General features: G+C 38.8%; 1 protein-coding gene across 1 annotated transcript in view; it reads right to left on the bottom strand.

The window, feature by feature from the left end:
* Window positions 1-570: 570 nt before the first annotated feature.
* LOC137292228 (QRFP-like peptide receptor) overlaps window positions 571-23945 on the bottom strand; it is a 65406-nt gene continuing 42031 nt past the window's right edge. Inside the window, exons 4-6 of the mRNA XM_067823807.1 lie at window positions 12887-13028; window positions 6043-6168; window positions 571-840 (exon numbers count right to left, since the gene is read on the bottom strand). Coding sequence (XP_067679908.1) covers window positions 571-840; window positions 6043-6168; window positions 12887-13028 — 538 coding nt within the window. The remainder of the gene's footprint in view (window positions 841-6042; window positions 6169-12886; window positions 13029-23945) is intronic.

The raw sequence follows: 23945 nt of genomic DNA on the forward strand, positions 1-23945 counted from the left end.
TCAATACTTCTTATGGATGTATGTTGCTTGTACACCATTTGGACTGTTGGTGTTACTTCTGCTGGCTGTGAAGAACCCAGGTTTCATGTCTATTTGTTTAAACCTGATAAACTGACATTTTTTTCATGGGCAAAGTTTCAATAATAATATACATTCTCCACGGTGTCACAGATTTTCTGGTTCGTTCTTCCTCATCGAGGTACCCCTGACACACAAAATCTTGGAGGTCATCTGTGAAAGGTTGCAGATGAACGAACACTTCTCCCTAACGTTGTACTATTATCTTCATGGACATCTTTTGCTGTCTGAATATCCTAGACCCCTGCTTATTCTATTAAATTGCAAAAGAGAAATGATTCGCTAAATTCGAATCACTAGTCATGTAATGTCATGTCCAGAGGGAACGATTTTACTTGTACTGCATTGCTCTATGTGACACTCGGTGACACTTTGAAAGTCGCCCTTTAAAATCATATCGACCTGAACCCTTTACTGTATCCGTACAGGTAAGCCAAGTCTAACTGTTGGATGCAGGAATATAATTATTTGTTCTCTGTTCTGTACACTGGTTTAGAGGTCCGTTGGTTCATTAGCACCATAGCTTCTAAATGTCTCCACCGACGTTTTCAGTCCGGTTTGTCCCGTTGCACTGTGGTTAGTTAAAACCAGTTCATTCACCGGTGACCCGGATGTTCTGTAACGACAACAGTAGCACAAGCAGTAACGGCGGAAGCAGAAAGGAAGTGACGTCTTGATGGTTTTCCTCATAGACTTTGACATGAGGACATAGATGAACGGGTTCAGGCAGGATTGCACGTACGGTAAGCAGGTTAGCAGGATCTGAAATACAAAGAGTCTTTCCATAATTGCAAGCATAACGAATTAGTTCGTTAAAATGATCCAGACAATTCAGTGACTGACATCACTGGTATTGCTCTTAACAATTTGGATACGATCACATGTACCAACTAAGACTATCCCCTCGATCCCATTAGCCGCATCTTATGACAAGAATTGGTTACTGACGCTCAATTCCAAGTCTGACCTAAACGGGTTGGAAATTCGAATTCACACTTTCATATCATATCTGTAATGATTATGTCTATTGCCTGATGTAAATTACGTATCTTAGGCGTTCTATGAAAACCGGCCTGTTGGTGTACATATTAACTCCATGACGAGTCCACGACACCATTTTAATTTCATAAACGTGACGTTGTGATTGTTTGTACAATCCTGTTGGACACAATTCAAAACTGCTGTTTTGTGACACAGTTTCGTGTACTTTGACCATAATAGCTGCACGGCAAACGTCAGGTATTTGGCCTTTAGGATTAGCTTCTTCAGTTTTAAAATTCAAATTTGAGACAATCTTCGGTTATACTGACAAACATAATCACAATACTAATCAACAAGATTTGCCCAATGAGAAGTAACCTGGCTTTTAATAAACGGGGTGAAACTAGAGTTGCGTCCCTTGGTCACACCGGAATCCTACGATTCTTGGGTCGAATCCCGGTGCGCCCAGATAACTTTTCTGGCTTGGTCAGTACTGAATCCCTCACCGCGGTGTTCACTACATCAAAACTGTAAACATCTGAGATCACCATTTTTGACTTTACTCCTACATTGGACTGGCGCGCACTGATATAACTGGAATAGTGTACAACTGAACCAACTCAATCACTCATTTTGGAGGCCGATTGTATTCGCTCACAACATCGTGTTCCCTACACAAATCTTATAATGCACAACGTCTTGGAACCAGGGGCATTGATATTTAAAATGTTGACTACGATGGACTCAGGTGTCAAAGTATAAATTTGATCTTGGGAGTAATGTATCTATAAAACTATCATATTCAGTTAATGACGCCGAAAGGAAACGCGTACATGAATAGCTTGCCATGATGCCGGACTGATACTGAAGTTGTTTCAATTCACGTTTCTTTTCATTTTTCTATCAATCGTCCAGGCCAAGAAATATAATACATAAATATTATATAAAAAAACCTTAGATCAAGATTGATGTAATGTATATATCCGAGTATAAATCCGTCTTTGCCATCACAGAACTCATATTTGGATTTTCGCAGCATGTATCCTGTTTACTGCCGAAGGTTGTTATCGTTCATTATAAACGATGAAACCCACTTTGATGAAACCCACCATTACAGTGTCATCGACGTCAGACCGTAGATCTACCTACCGCGAAACAAAGCATTAGAAGAATGACCATGACTCCGACCATTCACTTTCTATTATCATAATCTTAGCGACAACAAATACTTTAGCAACACTGCAATAGTGAGGAGAACGTTCATTGTGGGCGAAATTTTGAAGCATCCATAAAAGGCATAAATCTTCAGGGGGCGTGTTGTCTGTTTGTCTGTTTGATTGTTTGGTGATTACCGCCGCTGACATCAATTGTCCAGCTTCTTGTGATTCAACAAAAAGGTGATTTTCATGAACTTCCGAGCTTGACAGTGTAAAGAATATCTGTGGTGTTTTTGCAACAAGTACACAAAGCTAGCGACTGCTAAGTCAAAATCAATAATGCACAGAAACGCATTTTCGTCGTTTTGAAAGTAACCCGAAAGCACCGGGTGTTCTGTATTGTTTAAGTCATTTTATACGTAAACAAAACTGTAAACAATCGACACGTGGTCGTACAATATTGTCTTTGATATCATGAGCATCAATGTACACGAATGGGATACGATAACATGCAACAACCAACTCAACGACCACAAGAAGACAACATTTTCCTACAAAATCTGTAATAGGGTAATGCGGACATTCAGGTTCTTACAACAAAGGCTCTGTAACCAGGTACCAAAACAACATGTTAACTTCAAGGGGACAGCGCAATCCAGGCAACAGCATATTAGCTTGTTACATCTCATAACATAATATGAGTACCTGAACGCAAATGAGAAATGTGCTATTATATCGCTGTAAAGGGTCTAAACTCAGTCGTTTCTGAGTGCCGCGGCATCCTACTCCTCCGTGGGAGTGTCACTGAAGGAATGTTGGTGATCTTTGCGTGTGTGTGTTTTTATTGTTGTTGTTGTTTTCTAAAGAAAGAAAGTTACGAATCAAGTAATAATGAGATGAGAATTGTTTTTCAAGTCATCTGATTGTTTAAAGAAACTCTGCAGGATTTATTATGATTTCGCTCTCCATGTGTGCTCATGGTTCAGCTGACGTAATCTGATGAGGATATCGTCTCATCTATATTCAGGCTACAGGAGACTAAAAGAGAGGAGGTGGACAGCCAAATCAACAGGCAGAAAATAGCCAACGAGAGACATGTTTAATGTACGGTACTCTGTTTGATTTAAATTGAAATGTGTGTGTTCAGCCGCATGTTTCGTCTTGTTTATATCGACCATGACGAGGGCACGAGGGATGTACATCCTGACAGGAATTGAGTGTTGCTCACGCGGGGCAGTGCGTCAGCCATTTTATTCTCTTTCATAACGACCCGTGAGCTAAAAGCTCATAGTTAAGCATTTTAGGCGTTCACGTAGTCCACGGCATGGGTGCGATAGTGACAATCCAAAAACCAGTCAGGGATAACTTGTATCCAGAACCACGACTATGGGTCTGTGGGTCTCATGCCGCCGCCCAGTAGCGGCGTAAAAATAAACTCACTCACTTTGGCTCACAAAGTTACACATTACACCTCTCACATTACACCTCTCACATTACAGACCTAACCTTTGGTTCTCATTCTATACGGGGTTCGCTGCCATGTACGCGTTAGTATCGGTGTCGATATTCGCCCACTTTCTAAATACGATGCTATTACTTTGCTTAAGCTCAAGCTAAGATCGTAAGAATAATGGGTAACCCTACTATAAGGTTGATAACAAAGAGATTACATGTCTCTTTACGGTGAAATTGACACAGGGCAATGGCTCGTACCATTTCCTTGGGGATTGTAGAATGGTCTTACAGTAACGTAGTAAAGCCCCCTTTTCACATGTCGGCGACCGCCCTGCCTTTCTTCTGCGTTCTACCAATTTTCAGAAAGCCACTGAACGCTCAATGGAAGCACAATGAACGCAGAGAGAAGGCAGAGTCAGGAACGTCTCAGTACGCCACTACCGTGGCGATTGTATTTAACATTCTCAAAACAAACTAGATTGATGGCAAGACGCAGAAGGAAGGCAAAGGCTAGGCAGAGCGAAGGCAGAACCATCGCCGTGGTTGAAGAGTGAAGGTACTACGGTCCGCAAAGGGACGCCACATAAAATCTTCGTTAATCGTGGCTTTGCCCTTGCCTTCAGTTTGCCTTCATTGTGCGTCCGTCGAGCATCCATTGACGTTCGCCTTGCCTTCATTCAGCAACTAGCTCGTCCCTTTGAACAACTACGTGCACGGCGTTCGCTCTGCCTTTATTCTGCTTCTCCTCCGACTTTCCAGATTGCATGATATAAAAAGTGTTGTACTGCCGATTTCCACAGCATTTGACAACTTCTTTCGTATATTCTTCTAAGATAGCTCTGCACACTTCATGCACGAAAATGGAGATCGTGCTTCGTGACACACAATACTGGTCCTAGAAGACACACAATACTGGTCCTATTCGTGTTCTGTTTGGCGATTCTTTGGCCAATCCGTTGGAGGAGTTTGTCAATAGTTGCTGGTTCCTCTCTCAGATAATTGGAGAATGACTCTACATCTTCCAGATGCAGTTCATGCACTAGTTGGTTTTAGTCAACCATTGGCTGACCCACAGGATTCTCCGTCTTCTTCTTCTACGTCTATTTTCCCTTCTATTTATGATGGCAGTGATTATCTGGTTGAACAACAAAGCGTGTTGACCTTGCATGCAATTTGCAAACGCAGGTTATTGTTCATACTTACTGAAATCGTAATACGATGATTTCACTTAGCCGGTTCGTATGAAACTAGTGTTAAACTGTCCTAGCCAGATACTTATACACCTAGGGCATGCAGGTTGAGGAACATTTGCCAGACAACGCAGATAGAAGGCAAAGCAACACCAATAAATGTACAAGGAAGGCACAACAGTCGGCGAGAAGGCGGAGGCAAAGCTGAGGGGACGCCGTTATTTTCTTAAAATGATACATAGAAGGCCGAGGTGAGGCCGAATGGATGGGGAGGGAAGGCAGAGAAGACGCCTAGGATGCTCTAACAACGCCACTATAATGTCACAAATTGGAAGCTTAAGTCGTGCAATGAAGGCACATGGGACATAACACACATGTATTTCTGACCACTGCGTCCTGGCAATTTTTAGAAAGCAGAGGTAAGGCAGAGCGGTCGCAGTCCTGTGTAAAGGAGGCCTAATGTAGTTGCTGAGGGGTTTTCAGACCAGAAGCCCCTGTGTTAACACACTTCTTATTGTCCATATATGAGCCCACATGCAATGTTTCCACAGTAGCGATAAGCGCCGTATGCACTTACGCGTCTGTGTATGAATAATGGGTATGCTATGATATAAATGAGGTTAATGCCTCGTGTTAGTCATGCTGTGGTCAGGTTCGTAAATAATTTGGCAAGCTCGTAGCTCATGTCCTTTACAGTTGAAAAATGCACAGTGGCAGATTTGTGTGCAAATACATTTTAGGATTAGCTTTATCCATTGTTTAAAAAGCCCTGGTGTGATACGTATGGTCTCACCTCAGGGAAGTTAGTTTCATCAAAATTGCCTGTATTAACCCAGCAGAAAAAGGGTATCCGGTTGAAGTCATGCGACCATAACTTTCTAGCGAATAATAGACACCTTGGGTTATCCGAGGTAATATTTCTGATAAAGCGCCGCGACTATCACTTGGTGTGTGGAGACTGTACGCAGTAGATAACTTATCATTATTGTTATCGATGAATTAACACGATGTTTTAGAATAGGGTTATAAGCGTTTCAATCAGGCAGACATCGCTGTTATAGCTATGACTATATCACGAATGTATTTCCCCTGGTAATAGTGATAATACCACGTGCCGGAGAACGAGTAACGTATCCTGTTCCACCTTGTCACAAACACATACAAAGACTAGAAAAGATTACCGTGAGATGGAACATGTGCGGGCTGTACAACGCTTGCAGTTCCAACTTCTTCATCACGTGCATAACCAGTTTTGGGCCCCAGCAGATCAGGAAGAGGACAATAATCACCACCAGCATCTTTATCACCTTAAAAAAAGATATGAAATTGTAAAAAGGATAGTTAATATAGGTTTTCTACATTTCTGAAAAGTGTGAATGACTCTAAGAACTTTTCCTCATTATTGTTTCGCGAACTGCTTTTGTCTTCAAAGATTCGTTGTCTTACCAGATTACGACACTTCCGTATTTGGGGAGAAGGCATCTATTTTTATGTATAAATAGTATTGGCGTTCGTATTTACCGCAATCTGAAGAAGATCCATTTCCCACTCAAACCGATGCATACGTAGGCGTGCAGTAAAAGAATACACGACAATCCGGACACAAAAGAAAAGGATTAGATCGTTAAGTGTATTTCATCCAGACGAAATATCTTTGGGCCTAAGAATGGAAAGGACGATGACGAGGTATTGATGTATCACAGTGTTGCCTGATGGGACATATCTGACATTTGAGGCAGACTGACTTTTATCTGCTTGTATTTCTCATACATTGTATTAGAACGTCAATGGTCGTAGTCCTTTCACGTATCGCACGGTCATTATGTAGCTTGGGTTACCTATTATCTCAGTTTCAACATGCTGTGTGGACATGCGACCCTTAAATGCTAACCATGTACTGATTGTATTCTCCATTCGCCATATGATTATGTTTTTGTTTGTCAGTAGAATACCACTCGACGTGCATTCTAACACGTGGCAACGTCTGAGACTCGAACATTTGATAGCTGTCCTTAGACATGAATAGTGATACCAGCAAGAAAACTCAACTCACAAGCTGACATCATACTACCAAGCAGCGGACTGATGTACTGTACGATCAGTGTGGTTCACTTGTAGTTCATAGCTTATGCAAACGACTACAATCAAACTGTAGTTAATTGACGCGCAGTATCATTCGTATTATTTTCAAATGTTAAACATGTGTTGACATTTGGTATGTTGATTTCAGCTCTGCAGCTTCCAGCACCACCGATACATGCGCGACGAACTATTTCGCCGAAGAGTACCTTTAAATTTCCAGATGTACTCTTTGAATGGAACTTTAATCTAAGCACGCGACGACAGGACGAAATCTCAGACTTCTTCGTATTCTGCAAAGAGAACCTCGTCTACATCTTCTAATAGTCGCTATCATTAATTTGTGTTTCGGGGTTTTCTATCCTGTTCGATTGATTTACATGGCAACGGTTCAGCGTCGCAGAGTCTGTAGATGTTATCACAAGTAAAGGACACAGCAAACAGGAATTCTGTCATTTGATTTATCTGTCAGCCCTAGGCCCAATAAAATCTTAAGATATATGTCTGATTGAACATCGCGGGATAACCATTGCGAATCGTGTCAAAAGGGCGAGACACGTTTGATGGTTGACGGCAGGTTCCAAGGGCCATTATAGATATTTGCAATGTCCATTAATAATACAATTATAGATCCTATCACAAGTGGTGTGTATTTATCTGAATGAAATGTGTGAGCTCAGTGTAATGTATGTTTTTTCCCTTTCTTACATTTATTCCATTTTTTAAATATTCCACTGCAAATATACATGACACGAATGTAAAAACAACTGAATGATGCTTGCGTTCACACTGCACACTATAACCAGGACGATGTAGAATGTTGCTTCGTGAGTGTACTTGGAAATACGGAATAAAGAATTCGGCCATTGTAGAAACTGACATGGGATAGATAAAAGATATATGGATCTTTCGAAAATGAAACCATGCTGTCGGTAGCTGAGATCTCTCAGTTAGTATTAAGAGTAAGTGTTTGATGCTCGATGCCTGATTCCGGTGATGCGGTCTGAATACAACCAAATAACGGAACAGAAACCCGTGCCACGACTGTCCATTTACTTATTTCCTTGAAAAACAGGACAGCAAAGATAAATAGTTTTTGACTGTATACTCTTATATATTCTTGTTAATAGTAAAGAAACAGGTTTAAGAGGTATGTTACTTTCTACAACAAGAGGGTCACTCAATCACTTAGTCAAGCACGTCCAAGTGTGCCTCTTCTTCTATACAAATATGACACGGAGATTAAAGATTACATATATTACATAGCTGACCAAAATCACTAACTGTATGATAGACGTTGGTGATTGATTTGAAAGACTCCACTTCTATCTAGAGACGTATTCAACATTACGTTGAAACACATTTGGAAGATGGAAGTCACGTGTCCATGTCGGGTGGCTTAAGAATCAAGATGGCAAGATAATTATTCTTCTGAAAATCCGGTAAATATCTAGAACAGTCGCTACAAACATTTTTAGGTATATTGGATTTTTTTCTTCAGATTAGTTAATCAAAGCTGTGACAGACGGAAAACATCCCCTGAGAAATGTTGTTGCACAAATGAGCTTTTACCGGCTCCTTAGTCACTGACTACAGCAGAATCGATAATTGTAACGGCATTGTATAGGCTCCGTGTAATCGTCACGGTGCTCTTCATGCCCCTATATGCTGGACGTATTAAGGAAATAGTAAGATTATTATTGTGCAAGTAGTCGCAAGTACTAACGTTTATCCACTTTGTGCCCGGGCAATATCGCGATGTCTCAATGTATGTAGGATAAAACTGTATTTTTTCGGTTCCTGTTTGTGCTTTTACGATCACCATGGTGGTCCACTTATTGCTACACATAATGGACCCCATGGTCGGTATGTTGCAAATTATTATTACCACATATAGATCCTGGCCATTATATATATGAAACGACAACATAATACATGTTGGTGCACTAATTTCTTTAGGAGGGTCAACGACCGGGTGCTAAAAAACTGTCCAAACCACTCTTGTCGGTCTTATCTTACAGTATGTGCATTGCTAGCCATACTATAAGGTCACCCATGGTCATGATAACCACAAACAACTGACGACGCTGTTGTTGAGAGAAGACAAAAACACTCACAAAAACCTGCTCTGGCATGGTTCCTTTCTGGGCATCATTTTGATACATTATGGATGAGAGGCTACTTGGCCCGAAGCTCAATACTTGTAATTAGTCCCCGCAGTGACATTAAAAGTCACAGGTTGCTCATACGGGGTTGTGCAGGAATATGGCAAGCCTCCATGACATTGGAGACAGAAGGCTTTCAAACCCCTAACGTGTGCGTCCTCGAAATGCCGAGCGCAAAGATGCTTGTTGCATACAAAGCTTGTGCGTGTCACATGTGAAACATTTTGGCAATATTAGCTATCCAAGTAAACGATTCTGCTTATATATCCATAGAAACTACCTCGACAGCAGTGATTGTTTCATGAATAATATTTCATATGGCATGTGCCCTACGGTATGGGTGTATTTGCAAGCAAATCACCATGTATCGTCTTAAAGTTAATTCATTCCTTAATAAAAGTGAGTTGTGTTTTACGCCACTTTTAGCAATGTTCCACCAATACCATGACTTGGGACGCCAGAAACAGGCTTCACATACTGTATCCATGTGGAGAAGCGAACCCGGGCCTTCGGTGTGACGAGCAAACGCTATGCCACAGCCCCTCATTCCTTGATAAGGGATGGAGGGAAATGGTAACCCATACCACACTAAGCATGAAATACTTAGCCAGTATACAGTCATTTTCTCAATCGATAAGACACTTTTCTGTTTTTCAAAGTCATTGTAACCAAATTTCTGTTTGACAGTTAACAGACAGTGATGGATGTTGTTTTCATTGACAACAGAAACATTACTTAGAGAAGAACATTGTTATATGTGACAGCTACGTACTTTTTAACCATTCATAGATTATCGATTGATGCTAATGAAATAGCACTTATGCGCTTAGTGCCATTTGAAAGCACTCTGTCATTCTCAAGCAAGCTTACTTGTTCTTTAATAAGCTTCATCTGGGTCCTGCATCACCATAAACAAAATAAGGGAAGTATCCCTGACATTTTGTGATCAGTTTTATAACAATGTCCTCAGGCGCAGGCATTCGGACTCTGCTGGTACATTGACGAACTTCAGTTGATGTGCAGGTACATCGCAGCTGAGACCACAGCGGCTTGCTATGACCACAGTTTAATATATATGTGAATCAATGTGAACAAAATCGCGTCAACAGTGAGAAGTCAAATCTGCCTATGTCCAATAGACTTTGGCTATTCCGAAACTTACCCTGTAATTGTAAATAACAGATTTTCACGGATTCCGTCGACATATCAGCAAACGGTTCCAATAAATATCGGACGGGACTGAACATTCTATCAGACGCACAGGAGTGCTATTTAGACAAATATAGCAAAATGCTCCGATTGCCATGTTGCTGTTGCCAAGATTGTCCATTTCCAATGTCGTCTTTTTAAATATTCAATTATTTAGCTTAGCATAAATTGTCATAGTTCACGTTGTTCTTTAAATTAGTTTGTGGGCTGAAGTATAGGTCTGTTTTCTGCATTATGTTCGAGAATGAAATGAAATGAAGGCATGACAGTTTGGAACTTACCCCATGGACTCACTTCAAAACGTAAACGCAATGACATTGGTTGATGATGCCTTGATTTACTTATTTTTTTATTTGCACATTTTTTCTGAGTACAGGTCACATGTTGTAATCGGTAGGTAACAATTGCATGGTCTTAATATTTCCAAGAGAGTATGCAGGACTGAATTCAAAGATTGCTCTCTTGCTTGCACCAGGTGTAGCCTATGACAAAAATCCACCTGCACCAGCCAAATTCCAAAACTCCAGGTGTAGGATAGTGTGTAAAACATCAGAGGTTTCGGTGTATATAAACTTGATATAGTTACCATGAAACCATAGCAACACGAAGACAAAACTGATCCCTGTTTACATGCATTGTCATAGCCGAGAAGTGTCTGTGAGCAGCATTGTTTCGGTGCCATAGCTTTTCAAAGTGTAGGAGAAAGATGAGCTGACATATGTATGCTTACTGTTAGACTTATTGTTACTGTATTTCTCAAAGATTGAATTGCACCTTGTACAGGTAAGACTCAATAATAGGTTCATTTGGTAAAATTACGCTGCACCAGTGCTAGAAACAAAGCATTAAATCATGCCCTGATATGTATTCAGAGGTATGTCATGGTGGTAATGTCATAAACATACATGTATAGTGCCCTACAGTCTTTACTTAAGTTCAGTGTTAGATATGGACTATATCCAAAGCAGGTAGTGCACTACTAGGCAAATAAAGTATGTAGTGATGACCAAAATGTTGAAAACTTATCATATGAACAAGTGAGAAAGCGATACATTTTGAGACATAATAGTACTGGCAGCAGATTCTAAAAATATTCTTTTGATCTGGTATTATTCCATATTTTCGGTTGCGGAAGATTGTTTGTTTAGTAAGAAGCAAAATTATATTCAAAGGAGCATTTCGTTTTTCTTTAATCCAAATAGTATGGTTTGTGGGGTAAGGTTAATTCTTATTCCAGCATCAGACACGAGCCACTCATTATTCCAAAGTGTTTTTATCAAATTACAGTCCCCAAAAAGGTTTCAAATAGTTTTACTGGAAATTTTACAATAGCTACACAGGGGTGAGTCACTGGCTTTTATTTTATGTTGATAATAGTTTGTGACTAAGATATTGTTAATAATTTTCATTTTTAACCATCTTAAATGTGTACTCTGTGTATATCTAAATGGAATAATATTGTAAGTTCACCAATCTGTTTCATCAATGTTAGCTTCTAGTATGGTTTCCCATTTTAAAGTTGAGGCTGATTTCTTGAATTTTGACGGGAGAAGAGTTATATAAAAGAACTTGCTACCCTTGTCAGACTGTATCAGTGTACGTATGTGGTAAGGTGCTATGGGCAGTTCTAATGTTATGTGGTCCGAATTAAGGGGAGCAAGATTATAATATTTATGTAGGTGTTTAACACAAATGATCATACTTTGATAAGATAAGAAATTGGCATTGCAATGAAATTTAGTTACAAATTCATTAAAATCTAAATATTTTCCATCTTTGTCCTGTAGATTTTTGACTGACCTTACTCCTTTCATGTATCAATCTGAGTAGAAAGGTGTTTGATTACCAATCATTAGTTTGTTGTTGAACCACTTATTTTACTTATTGCCTATGTTTTGAGTGAAGGTTAGAGACATAAAACAGAAGATCATGAAAAGACATTGTATGACAGTTGCGTCGGCGATCACGTTAGTCGGCTCTTACGTCAAACATGGGTTGATCGGCTCTTCAAGGGCGCCGTGCGTATAAGAAATATAAATGATGAGAAGACCTTTTCAACATCTACGTTACAAAAGTGGCCGTTAGTGTCGATCCTGCTCCAGTCACTTACCTCTAATTTCAGACAATGTGGTCGTGACAATAACAACACATGTTTAAAACAAAGACAAAAAGTATGAAACTGGAATCCAATATACAAGCTCAAAGAATGCATTTGAAACATCAAGTTGCCTTTGACAAAGGGTTGTTTGATCCAAAGTAGAGTATTTAGAGACCACCGACATATAGCTGGAATATTGCTGAGTGCGGCGGTAAGCAACAAACAAACCAAATCAAATACTGACATGCATCTTTGTTTCTGTAACTAATTCCCAAAATTCGAAAAGGAAATCTGGTGATGTATATCTGCCTGTCAAATCTCCACAGGGATCTCGAACAGACAGCATCAATAACATCAACCCAAGGGAACAGTCACATGTTATCGTAAAAGCATCTCGTATAAGAGACAGGGGACAACCGCTGAAACGTATGAGAGAAATGACAGAATCAGCTTCTCTGTCACCACGACCTATACCTGTCTCCTCGCCTGTAACGCCTCCTCTCCAGGGGACGACGGTCTGCTTCTGCTGGAATGTCTCAAAGCATCGGGGCTCTCGTTATTTAATTTCCAGTTTCCAGAGTCGTTACGGGCTTTGTTGCTACACTGGTGGTATGATCTGGAAGGCAAAAAGAGAACTCTTAGATCGACGTATGCAACCGTTTTGATATGCTGGGGTGGTGGTATGATCTGGAAGGCAAAAAGAGGACCCGTAGATTGACGTATGCAACCGTTTTGATATGCTGGGCTAGTGGTATGATCTGGAAGGCAAAAAGAGAACTCTTAGATCGACGTATTCAACCGTTTTGATATGCTGGGGTGGTGGTATGATCTGGAAGGCAAAAAGAGAACTCTTAGATCGACGTATGCAACCGTTTTGATATGCTGGGGTGGTGGTATGATCTGGAAGGCAAAAAGAGGACCCGTAGATCGACGTATTCAACCGTTTTGATATGCTGGGCTGGTGGTATGATCTGGAAGGCAAAAAGAGAACTCTTAGATCGACGTATGCAACCGTTTTGATATGCTGGGGTGGTGGTATGATCTGGAAGGCAAAAAGAGGACCCGTAGATTGACGTATGCAACCGTTTTGATATGCTGGGCTAGTGGTATGATCTGGAAGGCAAAAAGAGAACTCTTAGATCGACGTATTCAACCGTTTTGATATGCTGGGGTGGTGGTATGATCTGGAAGGCAAAAAGAGGACCCGTAGATTGACGTATGCAACCGTTTTGATATGCTGGGCTAGTGGTATGATCTGGAAGGCAAAAAGAGAACTCTTAGATCGACGTATTCAACCGTTTTGATATGCTGGGGTGGTGGTATGATCTGGAAGGCAAAAAGAGGACCCGTAGATTGACGTATGCAACCGTTTTGATATGCTGGGCTAGTGGTAGGATATGGAAGGCAAAAAGAGAACTCTTAGATCGACGTATTCAACCGTTTTGATATGCTGGGGTGGTGGTATGATCTGGAAGGCAAAAAGAGGACCCGTAGATTGACGTATGCAACCGTTTTGATATGCTGGGCTAGTGGTATGATCTGGAAGGCAAAAAGAGAACTCTTAGATCGACGTATTCAACCGTTTTGATATGCTGGGGTGGTGGTATGATCTGGAAGGCAAAAAGAGGACCCGTAGATTGACGTATGCAACCGTTTTGATATGCTGGGCTAGTGGTAGGATATGGAAGGCAAAAAGAGAACTCTTAGATCGACGTATTCAACCGTTTTGATATGCTGTGGTGGTGGTATGATCTGGAAGGCAAAAAGAGAACTCTTAGATCGACGTATTCAACCGTTTTGATATGCTGGGCTAGTGGTATGATCTGGAAGGCAAAAAGAGAACTCTTAGATCGACGTATTCAACCGTTTTGATATGCTGGGGTGGTGGTATGATCTGGAAGGCAAAAAGAGGACCCTTAGATTGACGTATACAACCGTTTTGATATGCTGGGCTAGTGGTAGGATATGGAAGGCAAAAAGAGGACTCGTAGATTGACGTATACAACCGTTTTGATATGCTGGGCTGGTGGTATGATCTGGAAGGGAAAAAAGAGAACTCGTAGATCGACGTATACAACCGTTTTGATATGCTGGGCTAGTGGTAGGATATGGAAGGCAAAAAGAGGACTCGTAGATCGACGTATACAACCGTTTTGATATGCTGGGCTAGTGGTAGGATATGGAAGACAAAACCAGACCTCACAGAACTATATATTTTGTATATAACTCCGTCTAATTTCTTCTCGCATGGGACGTAACGTTGGCAATTTCACCACAACATGGCGGAGTATTTCGGCATCGTTTGTTTTTGTAAAACTACTTTAGTCAGGAAACGTAACCTTCATTACTGATACAGTTGGGAAAGCGTTAAAAGCGTTTAAGTTCCTACATCCCAACATGATTCGTTAACCACTGACAATACAAACCGTCATATGGGACAACTCGAACTGAACAGTGAGACGTTTGTAATGACTTTGAAACACTGCTATGAAATTCATGTAGCAATGTACAGTCACCTTACAGATAAGTATTTCCACAACCATCAGACTTATTATTTTGTGTGTAATTATGGTAATTCAATCATCTCTAATGAATAATGATGGTTGTCCTGGAATTACAGTACAGTTATCTTCAAGGTGTATATTTCGATAAATATCAAGACATTATAAAATATTGTCCAATAATGGACATGCAACATGTCTTAAAAATGCAATCTGATAATAAGTAGTGATGATATTCATGTGTCTTCAAAGTATATGTGTTTAATGTTGATTAAGTCAATTTGAAAGTGGAAATTATTTGACAGTATTTTGTAATATTTTACAGTGGGTCTGATAAAGCTTATGTTCCGACTGAAATTACCAAATTATTTCTTAAACAATAGTATTTAATGTTAAGTGTGTAATTTTAAGACAGTTGATATTTGAAAATGTTAGTATAAGCAGGTTAGTGGTCTAAAATAAACAAGTGTTTGCCACTAATCACTCAGTGTAGGTTGTCAGCAAAATTGAGGACATTGGTTCCAATGTTGTATTGAATATTGCGTTGACACAAGATCGAAAAGTGGACAAAGTGTTGTTGTCATATTTTGTTTGCATAATCCACTAATGCAGACTCACCAAATGTAGGTTGTCACTAAATTTGAAGACATCCTTCACCATAACCACTGTACCGTCTTTGAAACAAACCATTGACATTATGCACAATGCCATCTTTGAAAATCCCTTTCAGCCTATGCACAATTCCCTCCTGGAAACGCACCATACCATCTAAAACACCGTCACCTAATTGTATCACTCCATCTTTGAAAAGCCGTCCTTAACCTAGAGCACCATTTCATCTTTGCAAAACCCTTCACCTAATGCACGATTGTAGTTTTAAGATCTTTTCACCCATGGAACCATTCCACCTATGGGAGTTTTTTTAATCCCTGTCAATAAGATATTCCGATATGGGTTCGCCCCATAGCGGGCTCCAGTCATAAACACACAAGAAGCCATACGAATTGTTCACCTGGAAAAACAAAACCAAATGTAGTAAAATCAAAATAGAATACCCATACACATCATTGCTGGCATGTTCAAAATGAAAGGGCAATAAAATACTGTATTGAATAAGCAGGTTAAAAAAGTTGGAAAGTCTTTCTGCGTTCGATGTAAAAGAAGTCGCTTAATACTCGCTAGAGGATGAAACTACGTTACGAAAACTACCTCCGCAACATGCCTTCAGTACAAATATAAACTGTTTGTCGGCATCCTTAGGGTATTCATTGATTCACACTTTAACAACAAATAAGTAAGAGAAACATTGTCAAGTGCTTTATTTTGCACGCCTTATGTCCCCAACGCATTTACACTGCACACTCAAGTGGTATTGATTCCTGCCGTTTGTAGTCGCGCGTGACACTTAAGACCCCGCGGAAACTCATCAGTATTCCTGGCATCCCGCTTCTCACCATGCCAGCACAGTCCGCTGCATGAAGGGTTCTTCAAAACGGGCTGCGATTGATTATGGATCTTGGCACAATAAAGCTATATACTTGAACTGCGTATCCACTTTATGAGATGGTTGATAGTTTCTGGTGAGTGTATGCAGGGACAGATTGACTTTGTGTAATATATGGTGAGTACTAACATTGGAACTTCCCCCTGGTCATCACGTTTAAAGATGGTTTGGTCACTTGATGTTAGTAAAGGAGCGTTAATCAATGAAGTACATGTAGTGCAATATGTACAGAATTCGTGAAATTGGCCTGCGAGCTTTTCTAATGACTGTTCCTGCCACATCATCCTATTGATTGCATACAACCTGATTGAACTATTTATAGTGACTTCGTGAAAACTATAGCAATTAACTTCGGGCAGCTTACGTTTCTTGTCACGTCTTATTAATATACATGTAACACCGTATGGTATTAAGGTGATGAGAAATTTAGTTACATCAAGTATGGAACTATATCTTTAATACACGTATAAGGTAACATGATTTCTAAATAATAACGATTCGATTTTGCCGTTTCGTGAGTGGTTGGTTCTTATTATAAGATAATATTGCAATGTGCAATGCGCCATCCTAACAGAAAGTAATTTCCGGATTTCCGGTTGTGCATGGGAAGGACTTCCGGTTGTACATGCGAAGAGAGAGGCCACGCTGAAGGCGCGCTCCGCCGCCCTACAGGCTATCGTAAGTGATCCTGCTAAATGACTCGGTGAAACGCGGCCCTATGACCACACTCAGTGAGTATGCTTTGCAAATACTACTTTTGAGAAATACTATCGTTCAATATGAATTAGATGCAACGAGAACAAGGCGCAATACAAGCGTGCAAGTTACGAATTAGTGTCCTTTCGCAGATCACTTTAGGCAATCAGTGCCAGTTAGATTGTGAACCTTGTTCTGTGAGTATGTTCTGGCTTGGTTATTGTTCTGCGTAACCCCACCGATTTTTTTAGAATAGACGTAATATGTAGAGTACTTATCTGTGTCCAAAACGACAACAATGTACCTAAACATCCATTTGTGCCTTTCTTAAATATTTTGACGTGTCTTAACGTGAATACATGTTGATCGCAAAGAAAGGTTTGTATTGAAAATTGGTGTTCTTTCGCAGACTACTTTATGTAAACTGTGTCAGTTAGATTGTGACTTTGAACCTTGTTCTGCGAGTATGCTTTGGTTCCATTACTATCATGAGAAACCCCACAGTTCTATTTTGAATAGAGGCAATATGTAGAGCACTCATCTATGTCCATGACAATGTGAATATACCTAAACACCCATATAGGATTCTCCTGAAATTTGTATTAATGTGAACAGATCGCAAAGCAAGCGTGTGTTACCAATAGCGATCCTTATTTTGTTATTTTGAGTAACATCGTTGTTCTATTCCGACTAGACGCAATATGCGGGGCACTCATCTATGTTTCAAAACAATGTGAATATGCCTAAACATCCACATGTACCTTTTTGTAACGTGAAGAATACGCAGTGCAAGCGTTATATTAGGATTGGTATTCTTTTACAGAGTACTTTATACAAGCTGTGCCAGTTGGACTTCATCTTGACGCATGTTTCTTTGTGAGCACGCTTTGGGATTGATTATTATTTTGATGAATACCGAATTGTTTTTTAACTTCTCAGATGTGAAATCAAACCAATAGAAATCGTTTCTGTTCTCTCTTATTTTATTTTTCAAAAGTTTGAGATAATGAAAGGATTATACGCTTTCCAATTAAAACAGTGATCCTGTGGGAGGGCATTTCTTATTGGAACAATACGGAGGTCAGTGTGTCCTTTTTCATTTCCTTAAATGTATGTTGTTAAACCATTTATGTTCATTTTTATTTCTCAAAAGATGTTTCTATGACACACCAAAATTGGGTCAGTTATTGACTTGCCAACTTACTTCGATCAATATCATGTTATTTGCCACTCACTCTAGTTCTTTATGACTTGAGATGGCACACAAACTTGACATCTTCTTTGCAAACTGTCAAGGCTTGAATAACGAAAAAAGAGGATTGATGTGTTCGAATACATGAAAAAACGAAAAGGTAACATTTATTGTATCCAGGATACACATTTTTTTTAAAATTCTCAATTTGAAATTCTTACAGAAATAAAAGTCCAAAAAAGTGGCAACTTTTTTATACTTAAAATAAAATAAAAACAGAGAAAGAGATACTAAGCATTACAAATGTCTATGGTCCAAATGTAGATAGATTAGAGATAAATACTAAGTCGATTTTAATCTAGTCCAAGATCAGTCAATAGATACTTCAAATTATTTACACATGAATAATCCCAATTCAAAACAAGCGGTATGATGGACAAACTTAATCTCTATGATCCCTTGCGAGAATAAAATTTAGAAGCAAGAAGATATACATGGAGAAAGCCCAAACCCTTGAAAAAAGCAGGTTTAGATTTCTTGCTAGTTAGAAATATAGAAAAATCTATCATTAGTTCTAAAATAGAACACAGTTACAGATCAGATCACTTAGTAATAACGTTACATGTTGAATTTACATCCCTCGAGAGTGGAAAGGGTTTTTGGAAATTTAACAATAGTTTGCTACATGATCCCAAATATGTGCGAGAAATCAAAGGTATTATTAATGAAACTGTAGATCAATATCACACTCGAAATGAAGATGGAGATAAAATACTAAAGATAAATGAACAATTGCTTTTCGAGGTACTCATGTGTAATATTCGAGGTCACACAATAAAATATTAAAATATTCATCTCAGAAAAAGAAAGAAAGATTAAACTAGAAGAAGAAAACAATGAAATACTCGTAAAGCCTCGAAGTGAAACTAGACAGTACTAACAATGAACAAACTGCGTTACAATTGATAGAGGAAATTAATACAATAAAAGATCAACAACTTGAATAAAATAAACACAAAACAGAAGGCATTATATTGAGATCAAAAGCAAAATGCAATGAAAAAGGAGAAAAACCATCGAAATTCTTCTTATCTTTGGAAAAACAGAATTTCCTAAACAAAGCAATAACTAAGCTGGAAACTGATGAAGGTCCAATAAGCGAAACAAAGGATATTATCAACCATACAAAGACCTACTTTCAAACTTTCTATACTAGCAAACATGTGAAAGATGTCGATTTAGAATTTTTATTCAAAGATAGTGACATAACTAGATTATCTGACAACGACGCCCATTCTCTTGAAGGCGAAATACAATACGACGAAGTGCTTTCAGCTTTAAAAAATATGAAAAATGGAAAAGCCATGGTCCATCTGACTTTACAGTTGAATTTTATAAATGTTTTTGGAAAGACATCAATAAATACTTAATCAATTCATTAAATGAAGCTTATAGGAAAGGTGAGTTATATATCAGTCAAAAACAAAGTCTTATAACATGTATCCCCCAAAAAGATAAATCTAAGGACAATTTGAAAAACTTTAGACCCATTTCACTATTAAATATATCATACAAACTAACCTCAGCCGTGATATCAGCACGTATTAAAAACACACTTCCTAATATAATTAGTGAAGACCAAAAGGGTTTTAGGGAAGGTAGATACATTGGAGAATGTACAAGACTGATTAACGACATTATGGACTACACAGAATTTACGAATAAACCTGGACTTTTGATACTTATAGACTTTGAAAAAGCATTCGACTCCGTCAAATGGTCCTTTATCGAGGAATGTCTTCACTTTTTCAATTTCGGGCCGTCTATGAAAACTTGGTTAAAAACATTCTACAGTAACATAAATTCTAGTGTTCTTGTAAACGGATTTCCATCAGAATTCTTCCAAATTACGCGGGGTTGCAGACAAGACGATCCTCTCTTGCGGTATATATTTCTCATAGTAGCAGAAATTCTGGCCCATACGACAAAGCAAAAAGATAAGAGGAATAACTCTGACGGATTTAGAATACCTACTGACTCAGTTTGCCGATGATACAACTATAATTTTAGACGGGTCAGAGTGATCGTTTAGGGAAACATTACAAGTACTGGAGACATACACTTCCTTCACTGGACTTAAAATAAATATTGACAAAACTAAAGTTGTTTGGATAGGTTCAAAACAATATTCAAAACAATAACAAACAATACTGCAGGGAATACCACCGTGACTGGACACAAAAGCCCTTTGTACTCTTAGGCATTCTATTTCAGCATAATAAAGCAGAAATGGTGGAAAAAAACTATAAAGATTAAATTTAAGAAATTGACAAAATAATGAAAATGTTGTCTCTGAGGGTACCTTACACCCTTAGGAAGAATAACCATTCTAAAGAGCATAATTTTACCAACACTTAATCATCTTTTTTACCTCGCTAGCAAACCCTAAATCAGAAACGATAATCAACATTCAAAAGAAATGATTCTCTTTTATTTGGAAAGGTAAGCCTGATAGAATAAAACGATGTATGATAACAAAAACTTACCAAGAAGGTGGTCTAAAAGTACCAGAAATACTTGAAACAATTAAGTTCCCCCCCGCCCCCACAAAAATCGAAAACTCTTCGTAAATGACTCAAAATTTTCAGCAGACGATATATATGGGCAAATGGCAAGATAACAATAGGGAAAAAACAGTAGTATATGATCACTACCTAAAATGTAAAACTTGTAAATGATTTCTTAACAGAGGACAATACATTCGTAGGACTGTATGGGGTTAAACAAATTTCCTTGAATATTCAGGGTTATTATCTTCACTGAAATCATACTCGAAACAGAGTTCGTTCCAATTTAATGTTCAAAAAGACTTGCCTTTTATTCCCCCTAATTTGGAAATACTATTCAAAGCTAAGAAAGGATGTAGCATATTTTACAACAGGCTTCTTCACAAAGATACGATAAACAAAAAAAAAACGGTTTATCAAAGCAAGTGGGAAAAAGAGCTGAACATAGATATCACCCCTAGTCTGTGGAAAACATACAATGTTATATCATTTCGAGCCTCGTATAGTTCTAGACACAGATGGCTTCAATACCGTATTTTACACAGGATTCTTACAACTAATAAAGATTTATATAAATACAAACTAATAGTATCACCACTTTCTACTTTTTTGTGACGCTGAAATAGAATGGATCATTTATTTATTATATGAATGCAGACATGTAAAAAGGTTGTGGCAAGTTGTACTAGAATGGACTGAGAGTGAAACAGACACACAGTTGAAATTAAACAATGAAACCATTATTCTCGGACTCAAAGAGAGAAGAAATGACGTGCTAAATTTCATATTCATATTAACTGAAGAATACATATATTCTAGAAAGGTAGCAAACATTGTACCTTCTCTGACTGGTTTCAAACCAATATTGAATTACAATTACCAACTACATAAATTCAATGCATACTCCCAATGCAAATATGACTCTTTGGTGACATTCTGGTCGTCTTGCCATAATCTATTTCCACAATAATAATTTCGTAATTTGGTTTGTTTCTTATGGTGTATACACAGATACTCTGACTTCTCAATGCTGTACCCAGGTCAAAATGAAATAAAGTGATAAAAAAAAGTAATTTCCGCTGGCACAACATGCAAATTAACCCAAATCAGATTATTTAGATCATAAATGGTCAATAAACCACTCTTACTTCGTGCTTACTATGACAAGCAGATATTACCAAAAATATTCCATGATCTCGTCCGTTGACATTATATTGCTTTCCTAATATAAATAGTACTCGTTAAAACAGTTTGGGCAAATACCACTTAATGTGTAAGTACTTTCTTTCAGCTGATCTCTTTTCAGCAATTGAGGTCTGAATGTGAATGGGTAAATAAGCGTCGTTATGAGAAACGTGTTTTGGAAGGAGCAGCTCATCAAAAACACCGCCTACGCTACTAAAGCAGAGTTTCACGACAAACTCTACCGTCTTTTTATGCCTGCCTTGAAGTGGGTGGCTTAGTCAGGTTTCAGCTAGTCCCAAGCGTTATAGAACAGCGTACCTCATTTCTAAGTTTGTCCCTCTTCATACCGACCCATATCACCACTACCTCTCACGGCCCTGTGTAATCACACAGTCTGGATTGATGCTGTTGAGGACAAGATTGTCAAGTGCAGACGCGCTTACTTACAGAGTGACGACATACTGTCGTACTGTTGTTGGATGCAGTGATCAACAACAACAACAACAACAACAACAACAAAAAACACATGACATTTAAAATACACCAATACTCAACGACCCTTAAATATAAAAAAACGCATTCTATTATAAATATTCATCTCATTATCTGAACCTAAAAGTTTCGTCTGCCAAATCAAATCAAACCTAAGAGATCTATGACACTTTTCTAATGTTTGATACACACATTTCAGCATGTCACCTGAATATATATAGTACTATCACCTACACAATCGGGTCCTTTCGTTATGGTTAACACGTTGTCAGACAACCCTCCGGGGTATAATGAAATCCATTTCTGTCCTTATCTCATGTCATGGAGATCTTGTTTTCAACATATAGAGAAGGGGGAGGAGGTCAAGGCTGTGGACATGGACGCAGTAGATGCGGAGGCCGACTGCTAGAGAAGCATCTGAAAGGGCACACATTGATACCAGTCATCAAGGTCACCTAAGGGACGACCATTCTTGCATCCTCCCATAAAGGACACCTGATAGTGTGTTATGCGATTTTGATGCTATTTCTATTACAAAATGTCACTGACACCATTTGTCTTATGATATCACTGGATTGTCTGGTTCAGGCTCGATTATTTAGAGAATCGATATAGCTCGGCTTTTGCCGAGTGCGACGTTAAACAACAAACGAAACAACATCATGTACCTAATCGGTGAGGGATATTTAGGATAATCTAAGTTTTCACACTTTTGGATAATTTACGCATACATGTTAAAACAAGTCAAAATGACTTTGTTGAATCCCAAGGATGGGAGTCCAGATCTGCAGAAAGTGACCGCAGTATAAAAAAATAATTTGATTTTGTGTAAAGGAATCACATTCCAAAAGCGTTAACATCAGGTGTTCAAGAAACGTGGTGATAAGCAGCGTAAGTTATCAGTTCAAAGGGAGGGTAATATGTTTGAAATCAGGGAAATGCATCTGACATCGGTTTGTACGTAATATACGTCGGACGAAAGAAGCTCTCATCAACATGTGATGAGGTATATAATGACATCCTGAACCTTTTATCTTATGAAATAATGTTTTACCATACCAGAGTTTGCAACAGTGTAGCTGTATATTCTATCAGACAGGAGAAGAAAGAAGAACAATGGGTGAAAACACAATTATAACAAAGCAGCCGTGTATATCTTGAACTCAGTAGTTTCAGTGAAACAGCCTTTGATAATGTTTGTGATTGCAAACCATAGGCCCGGTTGGATGCAGTTATCGTTACGAGAAAACCCTGTGTTATCACTGTTTGATGTCATAAACTCATACTCAAACAAGGAGATACTTTTAGCACATATTTAAGATAAGTATGGACAGATTTTGCCGCGTATTTTGGTTTACAAATGGGTTCATCTGAGTCTGTTAGTAAATGAACAATC

This window comes from Haliotis asinina, chromosome 7, assembly GCF_037392515.1.
Source record: "Haliotis asinina isolate JCU_RB_2024 chromosome 7, JCU_Hal_asi_v2, whole genome shotgun sequence".
In the NCBI taxonomy this organism is placed as follows: domain Eukaryota; kingdom Metazoa; phylum Mollusca; class Gastropoda; order Lepetellida; family Haliotidae; genus Haliotis; species Haliotis asinina.